This window comes from Papaver somniferum, unplaced genomic scaffold (genome assembly GCF_003573695.1).
Source record: "Papaver somniferum cultivar HN1 unplaced genomic scaffold, ASM357369v1 unplaced-scaffold_132, whole genome shotgun sequence".
Lineage (NCBI taxonomy): Eukaryota > Viridiplantae > Streptophyta > Magnoliopsida > Ranunculales > Papaveraceae > Papaver > Papaver somniferum.
This window is the reverse complement of record NW_020622381.1, coordinates 24599597-24615607: the sequence shown is the minus strand read 5'-3', so window position 1 is coordinate 24615607 and position 16011 is coordinate 24599597. Positions and strand designations below refer to the sequence as shown.

Sequence of the window (16011 nt, the reverse complement as noted above, 5' to 3'; positions counted from 1 at the left end):
CCATAGACGATCACTTAAGGTATCGGACTTATAGGTTGATATCGAAAAGATTGTGGTGTACTTGGTACCCTCGTCATATCAAAGTTTAATCAGACGATGCTTGATTTAGGAGCATCAGTAAATGTTATGCCTGCATATATGTATGAATTTCTTAACTTAAGTTTCTTGAAAGAATCTGGAATTACTTTACAATTTGCTGACCATTCTAATGTATACCCTAGAGGTATTTTTGAGGATGTGCTTGTGTAGGTGAATCAACTAATTTTTCCAGCGGACTTCTATGTATTGGAGATGATAGACGGATCAAATGACACATCTCTACCTTTACTTCTTGGTCGACCAGTTATGAGCATGGCTAGAACTAAATTGATGTGCATAGTGGTTCGTTGACTATGAAATTTGATGAAGAAGTGATTTTTCAACATTTATGAGACCATGAGATATTCTAACGATGTCCACTCTTGCTTCTCTTTTGATGTGATTGATAACTTGGCTCAACAGATGTTCAATATGAATGGGGCGCATGTGCTTGAAACCGTGTTAATTACACCAAGATTTGAGTGTGGAGAAGAAACCAAAGAAACCTTAGGTTTTCTCATGTTATTTACAAGAATTACCTCAAAAATCACATATTTCTTTTATTTCTTTACCATGCTATGATGAATAGTTATTGCCATCTATTTTGAAAGCTCCGAAACTAGAACTAAAGCATTTACCTGATCACCTAACATACATGTATTTTGGTGATAATGAAGAGTTGCCAGTAATAGTTTCAAACGCACTAACTGAATTGCAGGAAAAAAGACTTCTTCGAGTGTTGAGAGAGTACAAAACTGTTATAGGATGGAAAATTATTGATATCAAGGGAATAAGTCCATCGACGTTCATGCATAAATACGGCTTGAGGATGAAGCAAAGCCTACGAGGGAGGCACAACGTCGCTTGAATCCTCAAATGATGGAAGTCGTAAAGAAAAAGATACTAAAGTTATTAGACATGAGAGTTATTTACCCCATCTCTGATAGCAAATGGGTGAGTCCGGTATAAGTGGTGCCAGAAGTTGGACATCACAGTGATGCAAAATGATAATAACGAACTTGTCCCAACTCGTGTGCAAACCGGTTGGAGGATTTGTATTTATTACAAAAAACTTAATGCAACCACTACAAAATATCATTTTTCCTTCACCTTTTATGGATCAAATGTTGGAAGGTTTGTCTGGACACTCTCACTACTGTTTTCTTGATGGTTATTCAGGTTACAATCAGATTGCTATAATACCCGAGGATCAAGAGAAAACTACTTTTACTTGTCCGTTCGGAAGATTTGTATACAGAAGGATACCTTTTGGCTTGTGTAATGCACCCGCTACCTTCCAAAGGTGTATGGTAAGTATCTTTTCATAATATATCGAAAATATTATCGAAGTTTTATGGATGATTTTAGTATGTATGGTGATTCATTTGACTTATGCTTGGATAACCTTACATTAATTCTTAAACGATGTGTTGAGACTAATCTTATGCTAAACTGGGAGAAGTGCCATTTTATGGTAACTCATGGCAATGTTTTAGGCAATATTATATCTTTTAAATGATTGGAAGTTGATAAATCTAAGATTGATCTTATTCATCATCTAACTCCTTCCACCACGGTGAGGGAAATTCGTGCTTTTCTTGGTCACACAGGATTTTATAGTAGGCTTATCAAGGATTTTTCCAAGGTTGCAGCACCATTATGCCAACTTTTGCCGAAAGATGTGGTTTTTAACTTTGATGAAAAGTGTTAAGCAGCATTCAATCGTTTGAAAAAACTTTTGATAACATCCCATATTATGAAACCACCAGATTGGAGTAAGCCATTCGAGCTAATGTGTGATGCTAGTGATTATGTGGTCGATGCTGTATTAGGTCAGCGTACTTGGAAGCTACCCCATGCCATTTATTATGCTACCAGAACATTGAATGATGCTCAACAGAATTGCACGACCACGAAAAAAGAGCTGCTAGCAACCGTTTTTGCATTGGAAAATTTTCGTTCTTATTTGATTGGTACGAAAGTTGTTGTGTTTTTTGATCATGCAGCAGTTAGGTACTTACTTGTAAAGAAGGAGGCGAAACCAAGGTCATTCAATGAATACTACTCTTACAAGAGTTTGATCTCGAAATTAAAGACAAGAAAGGCATTGAAAACACCTTTGCGGATCATTTGAGTCGTCTTACTGTAGACGAAGAAGCTATCCCATTGCGTGAAAGCTTCACATACGAGCAACTATTCTCAATTGAAGTTTCAGAATCACGGTATGCGGATATTGTGAATTACTTAATGTCTAAAAAGATTCCAAAGAACTCGTCTCGTGGTGAGAGATATAAACTTAAGATAATAGTATATCAATGCATATGGGATGATCTATACATACGAAAACATTGTTTAGACCAATACTGAATGTAATAACATTGTTTAGACCAATACTGAATGTAATAACATTGAATATGCATATGGGATGATCTATAAGTTTATTTCTCTCGTGGTGAGAGAGATAAACTTAAGAGAATAGCATATCAATGCATATGGGATGACTATACATATGATCTATACAAACCAACTCACTCACATACCACTACTGTAAGGACTGTACCAAAGTAACATCGAGAGGAGGAGCTAACCGAAGCAAGATTAATCACACAGTGGTGCACCAAACAATCAACACACACACGTACCCCAATATTCTACTGAATTTAAGAAGAATTGTTCTTCACTATCCAATGGAACAAAATTAAGCTTCTCCCTAGCTAACTGTTGTAGCAGAAATAGGCATGCTCAGATCGAATAGATTCAGGAATCAATACTAGTAGGATTTGATAAAATAACTAGGTCAAATTCAAACCTAATTATGATGAAAACAGAATTTGAAGACAAAAATGAATGTTGTTGAGATAGTGATGTAGAGACCGGACACATAAAATCAAATTTGAAGTAAGCAAAAGATGAGATTCGAGATTACCAACTTTGATTCGATTTAAGCAGTTGAGGTAGAAGAATCAAGTTCCAACGAAACACAATTGAAAACCTAAATCGCCAAGAGCTCAAGTGATTTAAACCGAATTTCAAATCTGAGAATTATGCTTGATTTTGTTTGAAGACGTAGCAGTAAAGCATCAGGATCAAACCCTAATTCGCACTAAGAAATCACCAGTAGCAACCCTCCATACATACTCCTTGAATCTTGAAATCAAACTTCACAAACCCTAACTGAAGATGATGAAGAACAGTAGCAGTAGCAGCAGAAGAAATTGGTAAAGAATTTAAGATTTAGCAGCGGAAATGATCGATATTCCTGAGAATTGAAATTCTCATTGGGAATTGAAATTCTCAGCACTGATACCATGTTAGATTTAAGAATCTACATTTCTGCAATACGGTTTGATCAATTGAATTGATATAAAAGAAGATGGTTTCAATACAGGACAGACTTGAGTATATAAAGAACATTCTTCTCTTAGATTTCTCACGTGCTCTTGGCACATACACTGGCACTCAAACCTTTCACACGCTCATCAGCACACACACTCTTTATGTATGCCATTAGCTATAAGCAGATCACTTTTTTGTCATTCATATGTATGCTTGTGAAGGACACTTTGGGTCTAAAAGAACCGCACTCATGAATCCAGTGACCACTCGATTTTTGTAGGCGGTGAATTGGTCACTGCTCACTAGCATCGGGGTGCACACAAGCCCTATTTAACCGTTGTTGCGGGTACTTATCCTCGCTTACCGTGAATATGCCCCATCGTCAGCCAAAACAGAATCTGCTTTTACTTATCTTGTTGTAAAAGATCAAAACAGCTCTTATTGTAAAAGATCTACAAAATTCCTTCAAGGAAAAAGAAAACAAAGAAAAGGATTCAGTTTCAGGTAAAATTTGTCGAAGAAATTTCTCTCTTGATTAGTTTCTTTCATTTTGTTTCGCTTTTAGTAATAGTTAATCAAAACAATCATTGCTTAATTATCACTTTTGCTGTTTCTTTCGATTTTCTTCATATCCCATTCTTAAACCCGGAACCCTAATTTGTTTGCAGGAGTGATTGCTAATCACAACAAGATCATGGGAAAACTAGAATTACCAGCAGGGTATAAGTTTCTCCCAACGGATGAACAACTGATAATACATTACTTACTACCTAAAGTTGAAGGGCGGACTTTAAATTGTTATGATTACATTTTCGATGTGAATAACATTTATGATTACAAAGATCCTTCTGAGTGATTTGATGAGATATTACAAAACAGTAACGGTCAAGATACGAGTAATGGTGAAACCAATGATCAAATTCTTTATTTCTTTTCAACATTAAAGCCATTGACAACCTTCAAGAAGTCCGGAAGGAAGAAAAGAGCTGTAGAAAATGGTACATGGTCTGGAGACACACCTCCTGCTAACATTTTCTCTCCCGCCACTGAAAATGTTATAGGATGTAAAAGATATTTTACTTTTACATGGAAAGATAATCCGGTTACTAATGCGAAAAGAAGAAAGACGGATTCTTCAGCATCAGGAAGGTGGGCTATGCATGAGTATTCACTTCTTGATTCTTTTTACCAGGATAACAACAAGGTGCGTATCATCATTTTCCCCCTTGTTCTTTGATTAAACCATAGTCATTTTTTGCTGAATTATAGATTACTATCCAAATTGTTAGTCTTAGTGAAATTAGATTTTGGGGGTGTTACACAAAATCATGTCTACTTAGATTCCTAATTTCTTAGTTTACATATAAACTCCTTTTTGAATTTGGTGTTGATTGATTGAGAAGTATATCTTCATCAATTGCTTATAATTTCTGTATATGATTGTTGTATACAGAAGGAGTATGTAATCTGTCGTATAAAACGGATTAAAAGAGGCAAAAGAAGTTTTGCGAGTATTGCGCCACAACTCCAACCACAGTCAGTAGTACCCTTGGTTAGTAAGAAACCATCGCCACCAGTACCGGTACCAGGACAGTCCTCATCACTACCAGCAACATCTATATATGAAACAGGGTCATCATCGTCAACACAATCATCTGTCTATGAAGTAGGGTCATCACCGTCAGCACCGTCATCAACAAATATGGAACCCCTGATTCTCATGAGAGGAATTCACTGTGACATGAATGGGTTCAACTACTCATCAGCAAAAATGGAACCCCTGATTCTAATGAGAGGAATTCACTGTGACATGAACGGGTTCAACTACTCAGCAGCAAACATGGCACCATCCATCGACAAAGTACAACCACAACCTTTGAATTGTTCTAAAGCAGGGTTGTCGTCATCACAGTCATCAGGGAGTATAGTGCAGCAGCCTACTCTGCTTGAAGAATTTCGGTGTGGTATGGAAATGTTTGATCACTCATCAAAGAATGTAACACCAGGAATAAGCAATTTCTTTCACATTGCCGACAACTACTCCACAGATGATGAGTTCGCCCTCCTCCTAAATGAACTCTTGAACTCACCCGAAACCGACAAAGAGTGGGATGATGATAGTAATTTGAAATTTGTGGAGCCTGCTGCTGCTATGCTATTTAGTCAGCCTAAGAAAGAGGGGTCTGGCGATGATAACCTACAGTCAGTGGCGCCAACTGCTATGCCATCTCATCAACTTGGCAAAGAATGGTCTAATGATCATAACCAACTTGCTATAGCTGCTAGTGCTGCTGCTGCTGATAAAGAAAAATCACCGATGCCAATTAGTTCGCATCTTGCAATCTCAACCTGATATGCTACACAGCTAGCCGAGCAACTGTCACAGCTGACTGCGCATAGGTAATACTGATTTACTGTTGCCTGCAGCAAAAACATTGTACATTCTGACACTTAGACGATCTGTATGTATAATCAGCCCTTGTTATTCAGCTTAGTTAGAGTAATAAAACGATTAATATCAAAACCCAAATTGTTGTTTTGTCTCTTGGTAACTCTTTGTGACTTTGTTATTTAAAGTTGCCTAAAATTTCGAATTTTAGATGTCATTAATCCTTTAACTTGGTTCATCACTGTTGTTTGTACTTTTAAACTCCAGTTTTATACAATCCTGGCTCAATGTGCTTCTGGACTATGGGTCATGAATAGTCATCCCAGATTTATAGAGAAGTTGTACAGGACATAATAAAAAGAAAAACGCAGAAAGAATTAGAAAGTTTAGATGGTGCTATGATAGCAATGTATTTCATTTCATACCGTAATAACATGCGGGTTCAAGGAGAGGATGACATAAGGGTTATAACCCAGTTAAATTTCAAAAGTTTAAAGGCCCAAGCTACACCTTAAACAAGGGGAACTATAAGCAGCCAGAAAATGAGAAAAAGTGTTAGAAGTAGAAGGAAGAAAAGGAAGCAAACAGAACTCGAGAAATGGATACTTTGCCTAAAGTGTAAATAAAATCATAGAAGATCACACCTTACCCTTTTTGACCGACCAGCTGCGGCTTGATTCTTCATTGAATCTGGGGAAACATCCTGAACATATATTCTTCCATTTTACCTTTTTCTTTTATTCTACTTAGAAATAGAGAAACCCGTTTTATAAGGCATTTAGGCATCTTAATTCTTCAAAAATATATTTGTAGATTGATTTTTCCTTATAATTGTTCAAAGTGTCAGGTCATATAGATAGAGAAATGGGTGACCAATTTTTTTCTCTCTAAAATCTGTAATATCGTAGCCTTTCACAGTGAACATCGAAATATCTTTCTTGGTGAATGCAGACTTTCACCAGATTTTCAAAGTTGAAGTTCTGTTTTGATTGTAGAGACTGATACAAATCCTCCATTCTGTGTAATGAATACAGTGGGACTCTATCAAGAAATTTTGTCAGTCAAATCAGTAAATAAAAGATAAATTTGAAGATGTTATAGAATGTATTTCAAATTTGTTGTTGTATTTTCAGTGGTGTACTTATACATTGAAGTGATGTCATTACAAAGTTTAGATTTGTGTCCCTTCACGGAAATGTTGTTGATATTGGAAATGGACGTCCTTTCACCAAAAATGAACGAATGTAAAGTGTTCTTCTCAATTGTTTTCCTTCTTTTTCGAATTTCCGTTTATTTTGAAACGGTAGTGGCTCTTGAGTTTCCAAACGGATGGCGATGATGTGGATTTACCACAAATGAGAACGATTTTGGTGACGGCATGTGATTCATGGGAGTTTCTCGTGATAGAATAAGACTGGGTAATAATAGTGAGCTTAAGCATTTTTTTTTCGAAAAAAGAAGGTTATATTAAGAGAAAAATATTTACAATCCAAGGGAGGGTTCAAACACTTATATTAAGAGTGCAGAACCGTTCCCATTTAAGCAAGATAGACTTTATATCAATGTCTCTAAAAGTATCCTTCTCATGAAGGCATAAGACAACAGATTGCTTTATAATCATGACAAGTTCATCCGTTGATTTACGCCTAGCTCCAAATGCCCTATCACATCTCTCAGTCCATAAGTGCCAACTGATTGCATAATGGATATTCTCCCACACTTCCTTGCACCTGCCCTTCAATTTACATTGACTCCAAATCTCAAAAAGACCCTGAAGAGAATTAGGCATCACCCAGTACATCTTAAAAGCCTTCAAAAAGTCTATCCATACATCATGAGCATACTTACATGTCACAAATAGATGATCAGCTTCTTCCACCTATGTCTGACATAAAAGGCAATTTTCTAAAGCAACAGTAACTCTTCTATGTCTAAGCATAGACCTAGTTGGGATAGAGTTATGAGAATATGCCCATAAAAGAAAACTTACTTTAGCAGGTACTTGTTTTCTCCAAAGGAACTTCTAAAAATTAGAAGTAGTATCCCCTTCCTCCAACTGCATCTCATATATTTTCTTAAGACTGAAATCTCCCTCATACAGTATCTCATCTTCTTCATTAACAAAATCTGGAACTGGACCTAACTCATTACACAAGAGATCCCATTCTAATTGTTCAACATCATTCAAAGTTCTTCTAGTGTTACAATGGAGTCTTCCATTAACCATCATTTCTACTATTGATGCATTTTTATTTCTGCAAGCCTTGAAAACAACTGGGTATCTGTCTTTAAGAAGACCATTAGAGCACCAATTATCAAACCAATATCTAACTGCCTTCCCATTCTTCACCTGAAATTTACAATTCCCCTGCACCAAATGACTTGTTTTTAATATGTTCTTCCAATAACTTCTACCTTGTGGTAAACTGTCATCCACAGGTAAAAACAAATATTTGTTTCCTTTGAATTTCTCTTGCACTATCCTCCTCCATAAAGCATTTTTCTCCTTAGTTTATCTCCATATCCATTTAGAAAGAATAGCTAAATTTGTAAGCTTCAGATTTTTCACTCCCAACCCACCATTACACATAAGTGTACAAATCTTCTTCCAAGAAACCCAACACATTTTTCTCTTGTCATCAGCAGAATCCCATAAAAAATTCCTCATGATTCTAGTTAACTTTTGCTCCACAGCAACAGGTAAATGGATCAGAGACAAGTAATATAATGGCAAACTAGATAAAAAACTTTTAATGAGTGTTAATCTACCAACCTTGTTCAAAAATTTACTCTTCCACATAGGTAACTTCTCCTCCATCCTTTGAATCACATCATCCCAGATGGCAGTATTCCTAGTTGTAACTCCCAATGGAAGCCCCGTATATTTAATAGGTAAACTCTCCACCTTACAACCAAGTTCCATAGCCAGAACTCTATTGAATCATCAGCTCCTACACTTATCATTGAACTTTTATCCAAGTTCAGTTTCATTCCAATCATCATCTCAAAAGTAGAGAGCATAAGAAGCAGTCTTCTAAATTCTGCGGCATCTGCATTCAAAAATATCAGAATATCATCTGCAAACTGCAAATGAGAAATCTCTATACCATTTTCAGCAACCACAAACCCATGTATTTATTGGCACCCATATGTTTTATCACCTCAAACACTGCTTCCTTACTAAATTCTCTTTCCATCCACACCTTTAGTTCTTCTTCTACAACTGGAAAATACAAATTATTCATTTCAAAATAAACATCATCCTGTTCAGAAAATAGAGAAACAAAATAATTCCTCATCTCTTGTTTTATCAACCCTTGATCAAAACAATATGTTCCATCAATTTCCAACTTAGCTATAATATTTATCCTTCTCCTAGAACTAGATATGTTATGGAAATAAGAAGTATTAATAGAATCACCCCACTTAAAGTTATTCTGCTTAAGCATTGATTTACTCAAATTTTCCCTAAATTATAATACCCCGGTTTAAAAAAAAAGATAAATAGTTATTTCAATTTGAACTATTTTTAGACTAAAATGAAAAAGTGAAAGTATCTAAATTTAAAAACGGGGTGAGTGTATGACATATATATTAGAGGAAGGATCTATTCACACTATCTCACACGTTGGACATCATTTTTATGAATAAAATACAAACCATGATGGATTTGAAGCTAATATTTTGGGAATATATTTATCTTACCAAGTTCTACATGCCTACCAAAAATTAGCACATTCCGAAACATAAAACCTCACAATCTACCGGTCTTATTTTCAACGGCCAGAAATCCATTCATTTAGTAGATGGTGGTGTTATACATTTCGGAATATGCTCATTTTTGGTAGGAACATAGAGCTATTTAATAATAACATATCCTTAAAATATTAGATTCAAATCCGTTACAGTTTGGTTTTTATTCGTGAAAATGACGTCAAATGTGTGAGATAATAAAAGTGTGAGGGGATCCCTCCTCTATATATTAAGAGTTTAGAGGTGGTTGCATAATACACAATGAGATCATAGGAGTTGTATTAGATTGATTAAGAAGTTACAACGGAGCAATAACAGCTTTATATAGACATGATACAAGAAAGTTTACACAAGAAGCAAGATAACAAAAAATGAAATTGGCAGTTTTTATTATACTGAGTTGTATATTAAGACAGGTGGAAGCTACCTATTGGACAATATTATGGAACATTGGTTGACTAGTATTTGTGCTCTTATAGTCACAAACTGAACACTAGTATAGTGTATCAGTTTGCTTCTCAGACATAAAAACAGTTGCTTAGGAAGCCCTTTAGTAAGAAGATCAGCTACCCGTTGTAGAGAAGGCATATAGTGAACTATTAAAAAACCTATCATCACCAGAATTATAACACTGTGACAATCCACTTTCACTTATTTTATTCTAGCCTATGAAGCACGGATACTTCAAAATCAGTGACGTAGCCGTGTCGGACACCGTATCAGTGTCAGATACTTGGGAACACTTGGGGATACGTGTCAGATACTCCATTTAAAGTATTCCTTTTTATTAATTACGAAAAGGGTAAGGATACATTGGGATACCTCTCGGATACTCTAAGAGGGGATACTTCCTATAATATAATTGGAGCATATATAATTTTTATCATTGGAGAGAAATTGGAGCATATATAACTTTATCCATTCAATGAAGATAAATAAGATTGTACCCCAACGTGCTGAGGATTTATTGTTTGTTTATAGTAATATTCATCTCCTTTCACGAAAAAGTGAAAATTATACGAAAGGAGAAAGTGGAATGTGGGATATCAGTGAAGATAAATTTCATACAATAGACGGTGCGAGAGAACTTGAAGTTGCAAATTTTTCACTTGATGAGCCACACCAATAAGCAGTGCTCTTTGATGAAGATCATATTAATGAGTGATGGGTGAGCCAGATGTTAGACAACTTTTATCTGTTTTATTTTAATATTCCATAAAGTTTTTTGTTTTGTTTTGTTTTGTTTTATACGATTCTTTTTACTAAAATGAATTATTATTATAAACTTAAATGATTTTAATATAAACACGTATCCATACTTATCCCGTATCCCCATTTTTCAATAATTGACGAATCCCCGTATCAATATCCGTGCTTCATAGATTCTAGCATGACAAATTGGATTAGTAGCAAGACTTAGTGCATGGAGTGGCTAGAGGTACTCCTAACTCATCCAAAATATAAAAAATCCACCTAGCTTTTGGAGTTGCAATTGCCAAGGCCTTATACTCAGTCTCAGTACAAGAATAAGATAGAGTAGGCTGCTTTTTGGAAGACCAAGCCACCAAGTTGGTTCCAAGATGCACGTAACAACCAGCTGTTGATTTTCTAGAATCCACTATATTTATTGAGGAGTGAAGTTGTTGTTGGGAATATTGAAGAGGATATAAGTTATGGTGCATCAATCCCATTGCAAAAACTTGTCTATTGTGAATGAACTTTATTTCATACACCCGGTAAGAAGAATTCAAAAAAACATGTATTGTCATAACTAAACTTTGCAATGAACAATAGGTTACGTTTAGTATTGAGAACAAATAAAAAATTCTCGAGCACAAAAGTTTTCAAACTAGAAGTTAGTCGTAAAACAAAAAAAAAATGTTAAAGTGATTGGAATAACTTATTGTAGATGGTGAAATTCAGACGAAGGGTAAAATGATCATTTCAGGTTATATTTCAGACTAAAGACAAAATGGTAATTTCATAACTACGAGTGAAACGTCATTTTCACGACATTTCGTGCCTGGGGCAAAGTAACCAATTTTGAGGTTCGGCAAAACTAAAATCAAAGAAGTTCAAAGACTAATTAATAAAAGGAAATTTATGAAGAAGAAGTTCAACCCTCATTACCAAAAGACAAGCCCTAGTTCATCCCTCATTGCCAAAAGAAAAGCTCAGCCTTATTTTCATTCCTCGTTGCCAAAAGACAAGCTCAACCTTAGCTTCAGCCACTGACTAGAAGAGATGAATTCAGTGGCTAAAATCAACTTTCATGAGAGATACCCAGCCCTTGGTCTACAAGGCACTTATATCCATGATTTCTAGCATACGTGCCCGTGTCACACGCTGGCCGTGAATCTCATGATTAATAGCATAGTCCCCGTGAGATACGCTGGTCGTGAAGTCTCTACAACCTCATAAAACGTCCATGGATGACTCACCCTTATTTGACCTCAGAGACTGATTCCGAGTACATCCCCACGAGATAATAACAATTGGTCATGTCTACTCTAGGTCCCTACTCGACTTTTTGAGGCCTCCTAGATAATACCTAGAATTTCCCTGCAAGATATACTTATTTATTCTGCTTCGTACCCCGTCACAAACTTCTAAAACATCCTTTTTGAGATAATTGGTCATGTTGGCCACATAATAAAGACACAATCATAACTGACTCCCCGCACATCCCTGCGAGATACACTGGTCATGATTTCTAAGGCATGAGGAGATACAACTTAATCTCAGCTCTTCTCACACTCTTCCCATGATTTCTAAGGCATTCATTGCATCTTACGTGACTTATCCTAGTCATACTCACATATCAGAAAATATTTCTCTATCTTGACCATCATCAGCTATAGAGAAAATCTTTCCCTCTCAACATATCATCACAAAAGAAAACTCGGTTATGTACAAATGAGGGGATATCAATTAGTATTTTGGTCTGATGGTCTACGACATGTGTCAGAAATTGTTAGAACATTGCTCGGTCGAACTCCCAGGCATTGCTATCTCAAGCATGTTTGTCAATGTTAGTGATCAAAACTATAAGTCTTGATTTCTAGTCTACTATATCTAAGGTCTCGGACTAGGATAAAAAGTGTAGTTGAGCTCAAGAACTCCATGGCAATCATCATATAAGACGAAGGACTACTCAAGGAACCGGTGGATCTTCATCGACTAAAAGGTATGTGGAGACTTGAACTTATCTATCACTCAAAAGTCTATTTATCTCCTATCTTGAGACAAAATTCGTTTTGCTATATAGACTTAGATTATATACATTTGTTACTTCGAGACGATTTTATCTCGCCTATCTATTTCTCGAAATATGTGTTGGTAAGCTTTCGCTTTAGCCAAGTTCATCTTTACCTAGTGACGAAAACCATGACAAGTTTCAATCACTTTGAAAATTGCTTACTTTGACGAAAAATAGTTTGTGAATAACAACTATAGAATATCAACGTCTTCTAAGAATGTTTCAATGATTGAAATGAGAGTTTAGATTATATAACCATTGGAGGATATAAGCATTGTTGTGGAAACACATATATGTATAAGTTATTATTCCTTTAACCGAAGTTTGTGAACTTTGTTGATCAAGAGAACCGGCATGGTGGCGTGAGCTAAGTCCGCGAACTGGCGGAAGTTCTCGTCCCGAGAAATTCTGCTGGAGTTTATGAACTCCGTCCGGGAGCTTAAGTCCGCGAACCCAGTCCGCGAACTTGAGTAGGTTATATTTAAAAACGATGTTTGTGAACTTATTCTTATATAAACTAAGGAATGAAAATTTTAAACCAAGGTTATATAGTTCATGAACCGATTCGAGTGAATCAAATCGTTTTTGCTTCAATTGTGTCTTGTGTAGTTACATAAGATTTCCTTGCAATTGAAAAACTCTCTAACTAGTTCATTTGAGTCACTTGAACTAGTTATGGTGAAGAAGAATATGGTTGATATGAAAGTGATCATATGGCTAACTATTTGGTTGACTATTGTTGAACCAACAAATGTACAAGTTTGGGTACGGTTACACAAACCTAGAAATGTGCATTTCATTTGTGTGTAACAAGCTAGTTTTCAATCTAACGGTTGAAAGATATTAGCTTGAATCTAATCAGGTTTTCATCTAACGGTGAATATTGAATGCTTTGTTACCAAGCTAACATTGATTTCAAACCCTGATTTGAAAGATTATATAAGGGAGAACTCTAGCAACTGGGAAACCTAATCCCCACACCTTCTGTGTGATACTAGTTGTGCTAAGCTAGAGTTGATTCTCCTTTAATATTTGGTTTCTTCTTCTAAACCAGGTTAACGACTTAAAGACTTCATTGGGATTGTGAAGCCATATCGATACTACTTTCTCGTAGTTGTGTGATCTGATCTTGCTATTTCGATCGTACGAGTACAATTGTAATAATTGGATTGAGATTGATATCTCCGATAGGCAAGATATAAAAGAAATCACAAACACTTCGTCTCATCGTTTGTGATTCCGCAATATCTTTTTTCGTTGCGTCGATTAAGATTATTGTGAGGTGATTAATAATACTAGGTTTTTCTTCGGGAATATAAGTCTGGTTTATCAATTGGTTCCTGTTTACCTTGATTTATCAAAAGACGGAACAAAACTCATAGGTATATTCGTGGGAGACGGATTTATCTATTACCATAGACTTTTCTGTGTGATACAGATTTGTTTATTAAAGTCTTCGACTTTGGGTCGTAAGAACTCTTAGTTGTGGGTGAGATCAGATAAGGGAATCAAGTACGTAGCATCCTGCTGGGCTCAGAGACATAGGAGCATAAATGTACCTTGAATCAGTGTGAGATTGATTGGGGTTCAACTATAGTCCAGACCGAAGTTAATTTGGAGTAGGCTAGTGTCTGTAGCGGCTTAATACAATGTGTGTTCAATCTGGACTAGTCCCGGGGTTTTTCTGCATTTGCGGTTTCCTCGTTAACAAAATTATGGTGTTTGTGTTATTTCTTTTCCGCATTATATTTTTTTATATAATTGAAGTATCACAGGTTGTGCGTTGTTCAATCAATTAGAATATCCGACCTTTTGGTTGTTGATTTAAATTGATTGACACTTGGATATTGGTATTTGGTACCATCCAATTTATCTCTCTAGTATTTGATAAATACTCGCAGATTTCTATTTGCTTGAGCATATATCAAATCGAGAGATCGAGATATAAACTCTTTGATATACTTTTTATCTAGATTGAGTTTGACTGTCTAGTTGATTCTCTAGAAAGTATACTGTAGTTTGTCCATACAGATTGCTAAGCGAAATATTGGGTGTGGTTGTTGTACCCCCACTTTTTCAATGGTATCAGAGCGGGCAAACACGTTTAAAAGACCTCACAAGTCTGTGTTTGTGGCAATCTGAGTCTGAGGACAGAATCTCTGACATATACGCATACTAAGATGTCCTCTAAAGCTTTTAACTATGCCAAATGTCTTGGGAATACCTCAAAGGATTACTCCTTAGCCGATTCTTCCGAATCCTGAGGTAAGAAGATTGTTCCATCTTGTGTCAACAATTCTCTATCCGATGAGACCTTAGGCACTATGGCAAAAGCTGAAATGGAGCTCACCAGAATTTCAAAAAATTCTACTGAGATCATTGATTTTCAGGATCATGATCAGCTTATTGATGAATTTGAAAAGTCTCTTGATCGAGAACATGAAATCTATAGCATTATTGAGTCCTTCTCTAAGAATATTGGAAAACTACTCCAAGAAACTACTCTACAACGTGAATAGATTAGTGTTCTTGAGGATATAGTTAAGGAAGACTCAATTATAGAGAAACGTTTGATCGAGACTCATTCATCAGAGCTTAACAGGCTTCGTGTCGAAAAGAGAAACTAGAAGCATCTCTTACTCTAGCCCATGAACAGTGCAGATCCTTGGAAATGGAAGACTCTGTCTTAAGGAGAAATTCCTCTGTACAAACTATTTCTCATGGATAGTAGTACATGAAGGATCTTCCGGAAAAAGGTTGTGTCAAGAAAAGTTTACATAACTTGCAATCTTCTCATATGGCTATGAAGTTAAAACAGGTGCCATTTATTGCTTCTTCTCCACGAACCTGTACTTTCTGTGGGAAAAAGAATCACTATGTTATCCATTGTTTTGCCAGAAGGAAACAAATTTCTAAACTTCATAATTTGCTTCTCTCCACTGTCAATGGAACAAATAGTCAGTCGACCACTGCAGTGAATCGCATACCCACAGAAATCCAGAAACCTTATAAAATGATCTCTTTCCTATAAGTCATCACAAGGTTCAAGTGCTGTTTAGTGGCATAAATTCTTGTGTTGCTGATAAAAGCATTCCCTGTGCTTATAAGACTGTTTCTGGTAAATATAAGTCTAGAAAATGGATCCATATCTATTCTGATCCTCTTGAACCAATTGCAAGAGGTCCTAGACTTAGTC

The 16011-nt window shown here is 36.0% G+C and overlaps 1 protein-coding gene across 1 annotated transcript; it reads left to right on the top strand.

Moving 5' to 3' along the window:
• Positions 1–3679: 3679 nt before the first annotated feature.
• LOC113333323 lies at positions 3680–6020 on the top strand. Its single transcript, XM_026579832.1, has 3 exons — positions 3680–3918; positions 4083–4618; positions 4868–6020. The coding sequence occupies exons 2-3, from the start codon at positions 4571–4573 to the stop codon at positions 5765–5767; spliced, it is 948 nt and encodes a 315-aa protein (XP_026435617.1). The 5' UTR covers positions 3680–3918; positions 4083–4570; the 3' UTR covers positions 5768–6020.
• The last annotated feature ends 9991 nt before the right edge of the window (positions 6021–16011 follow it).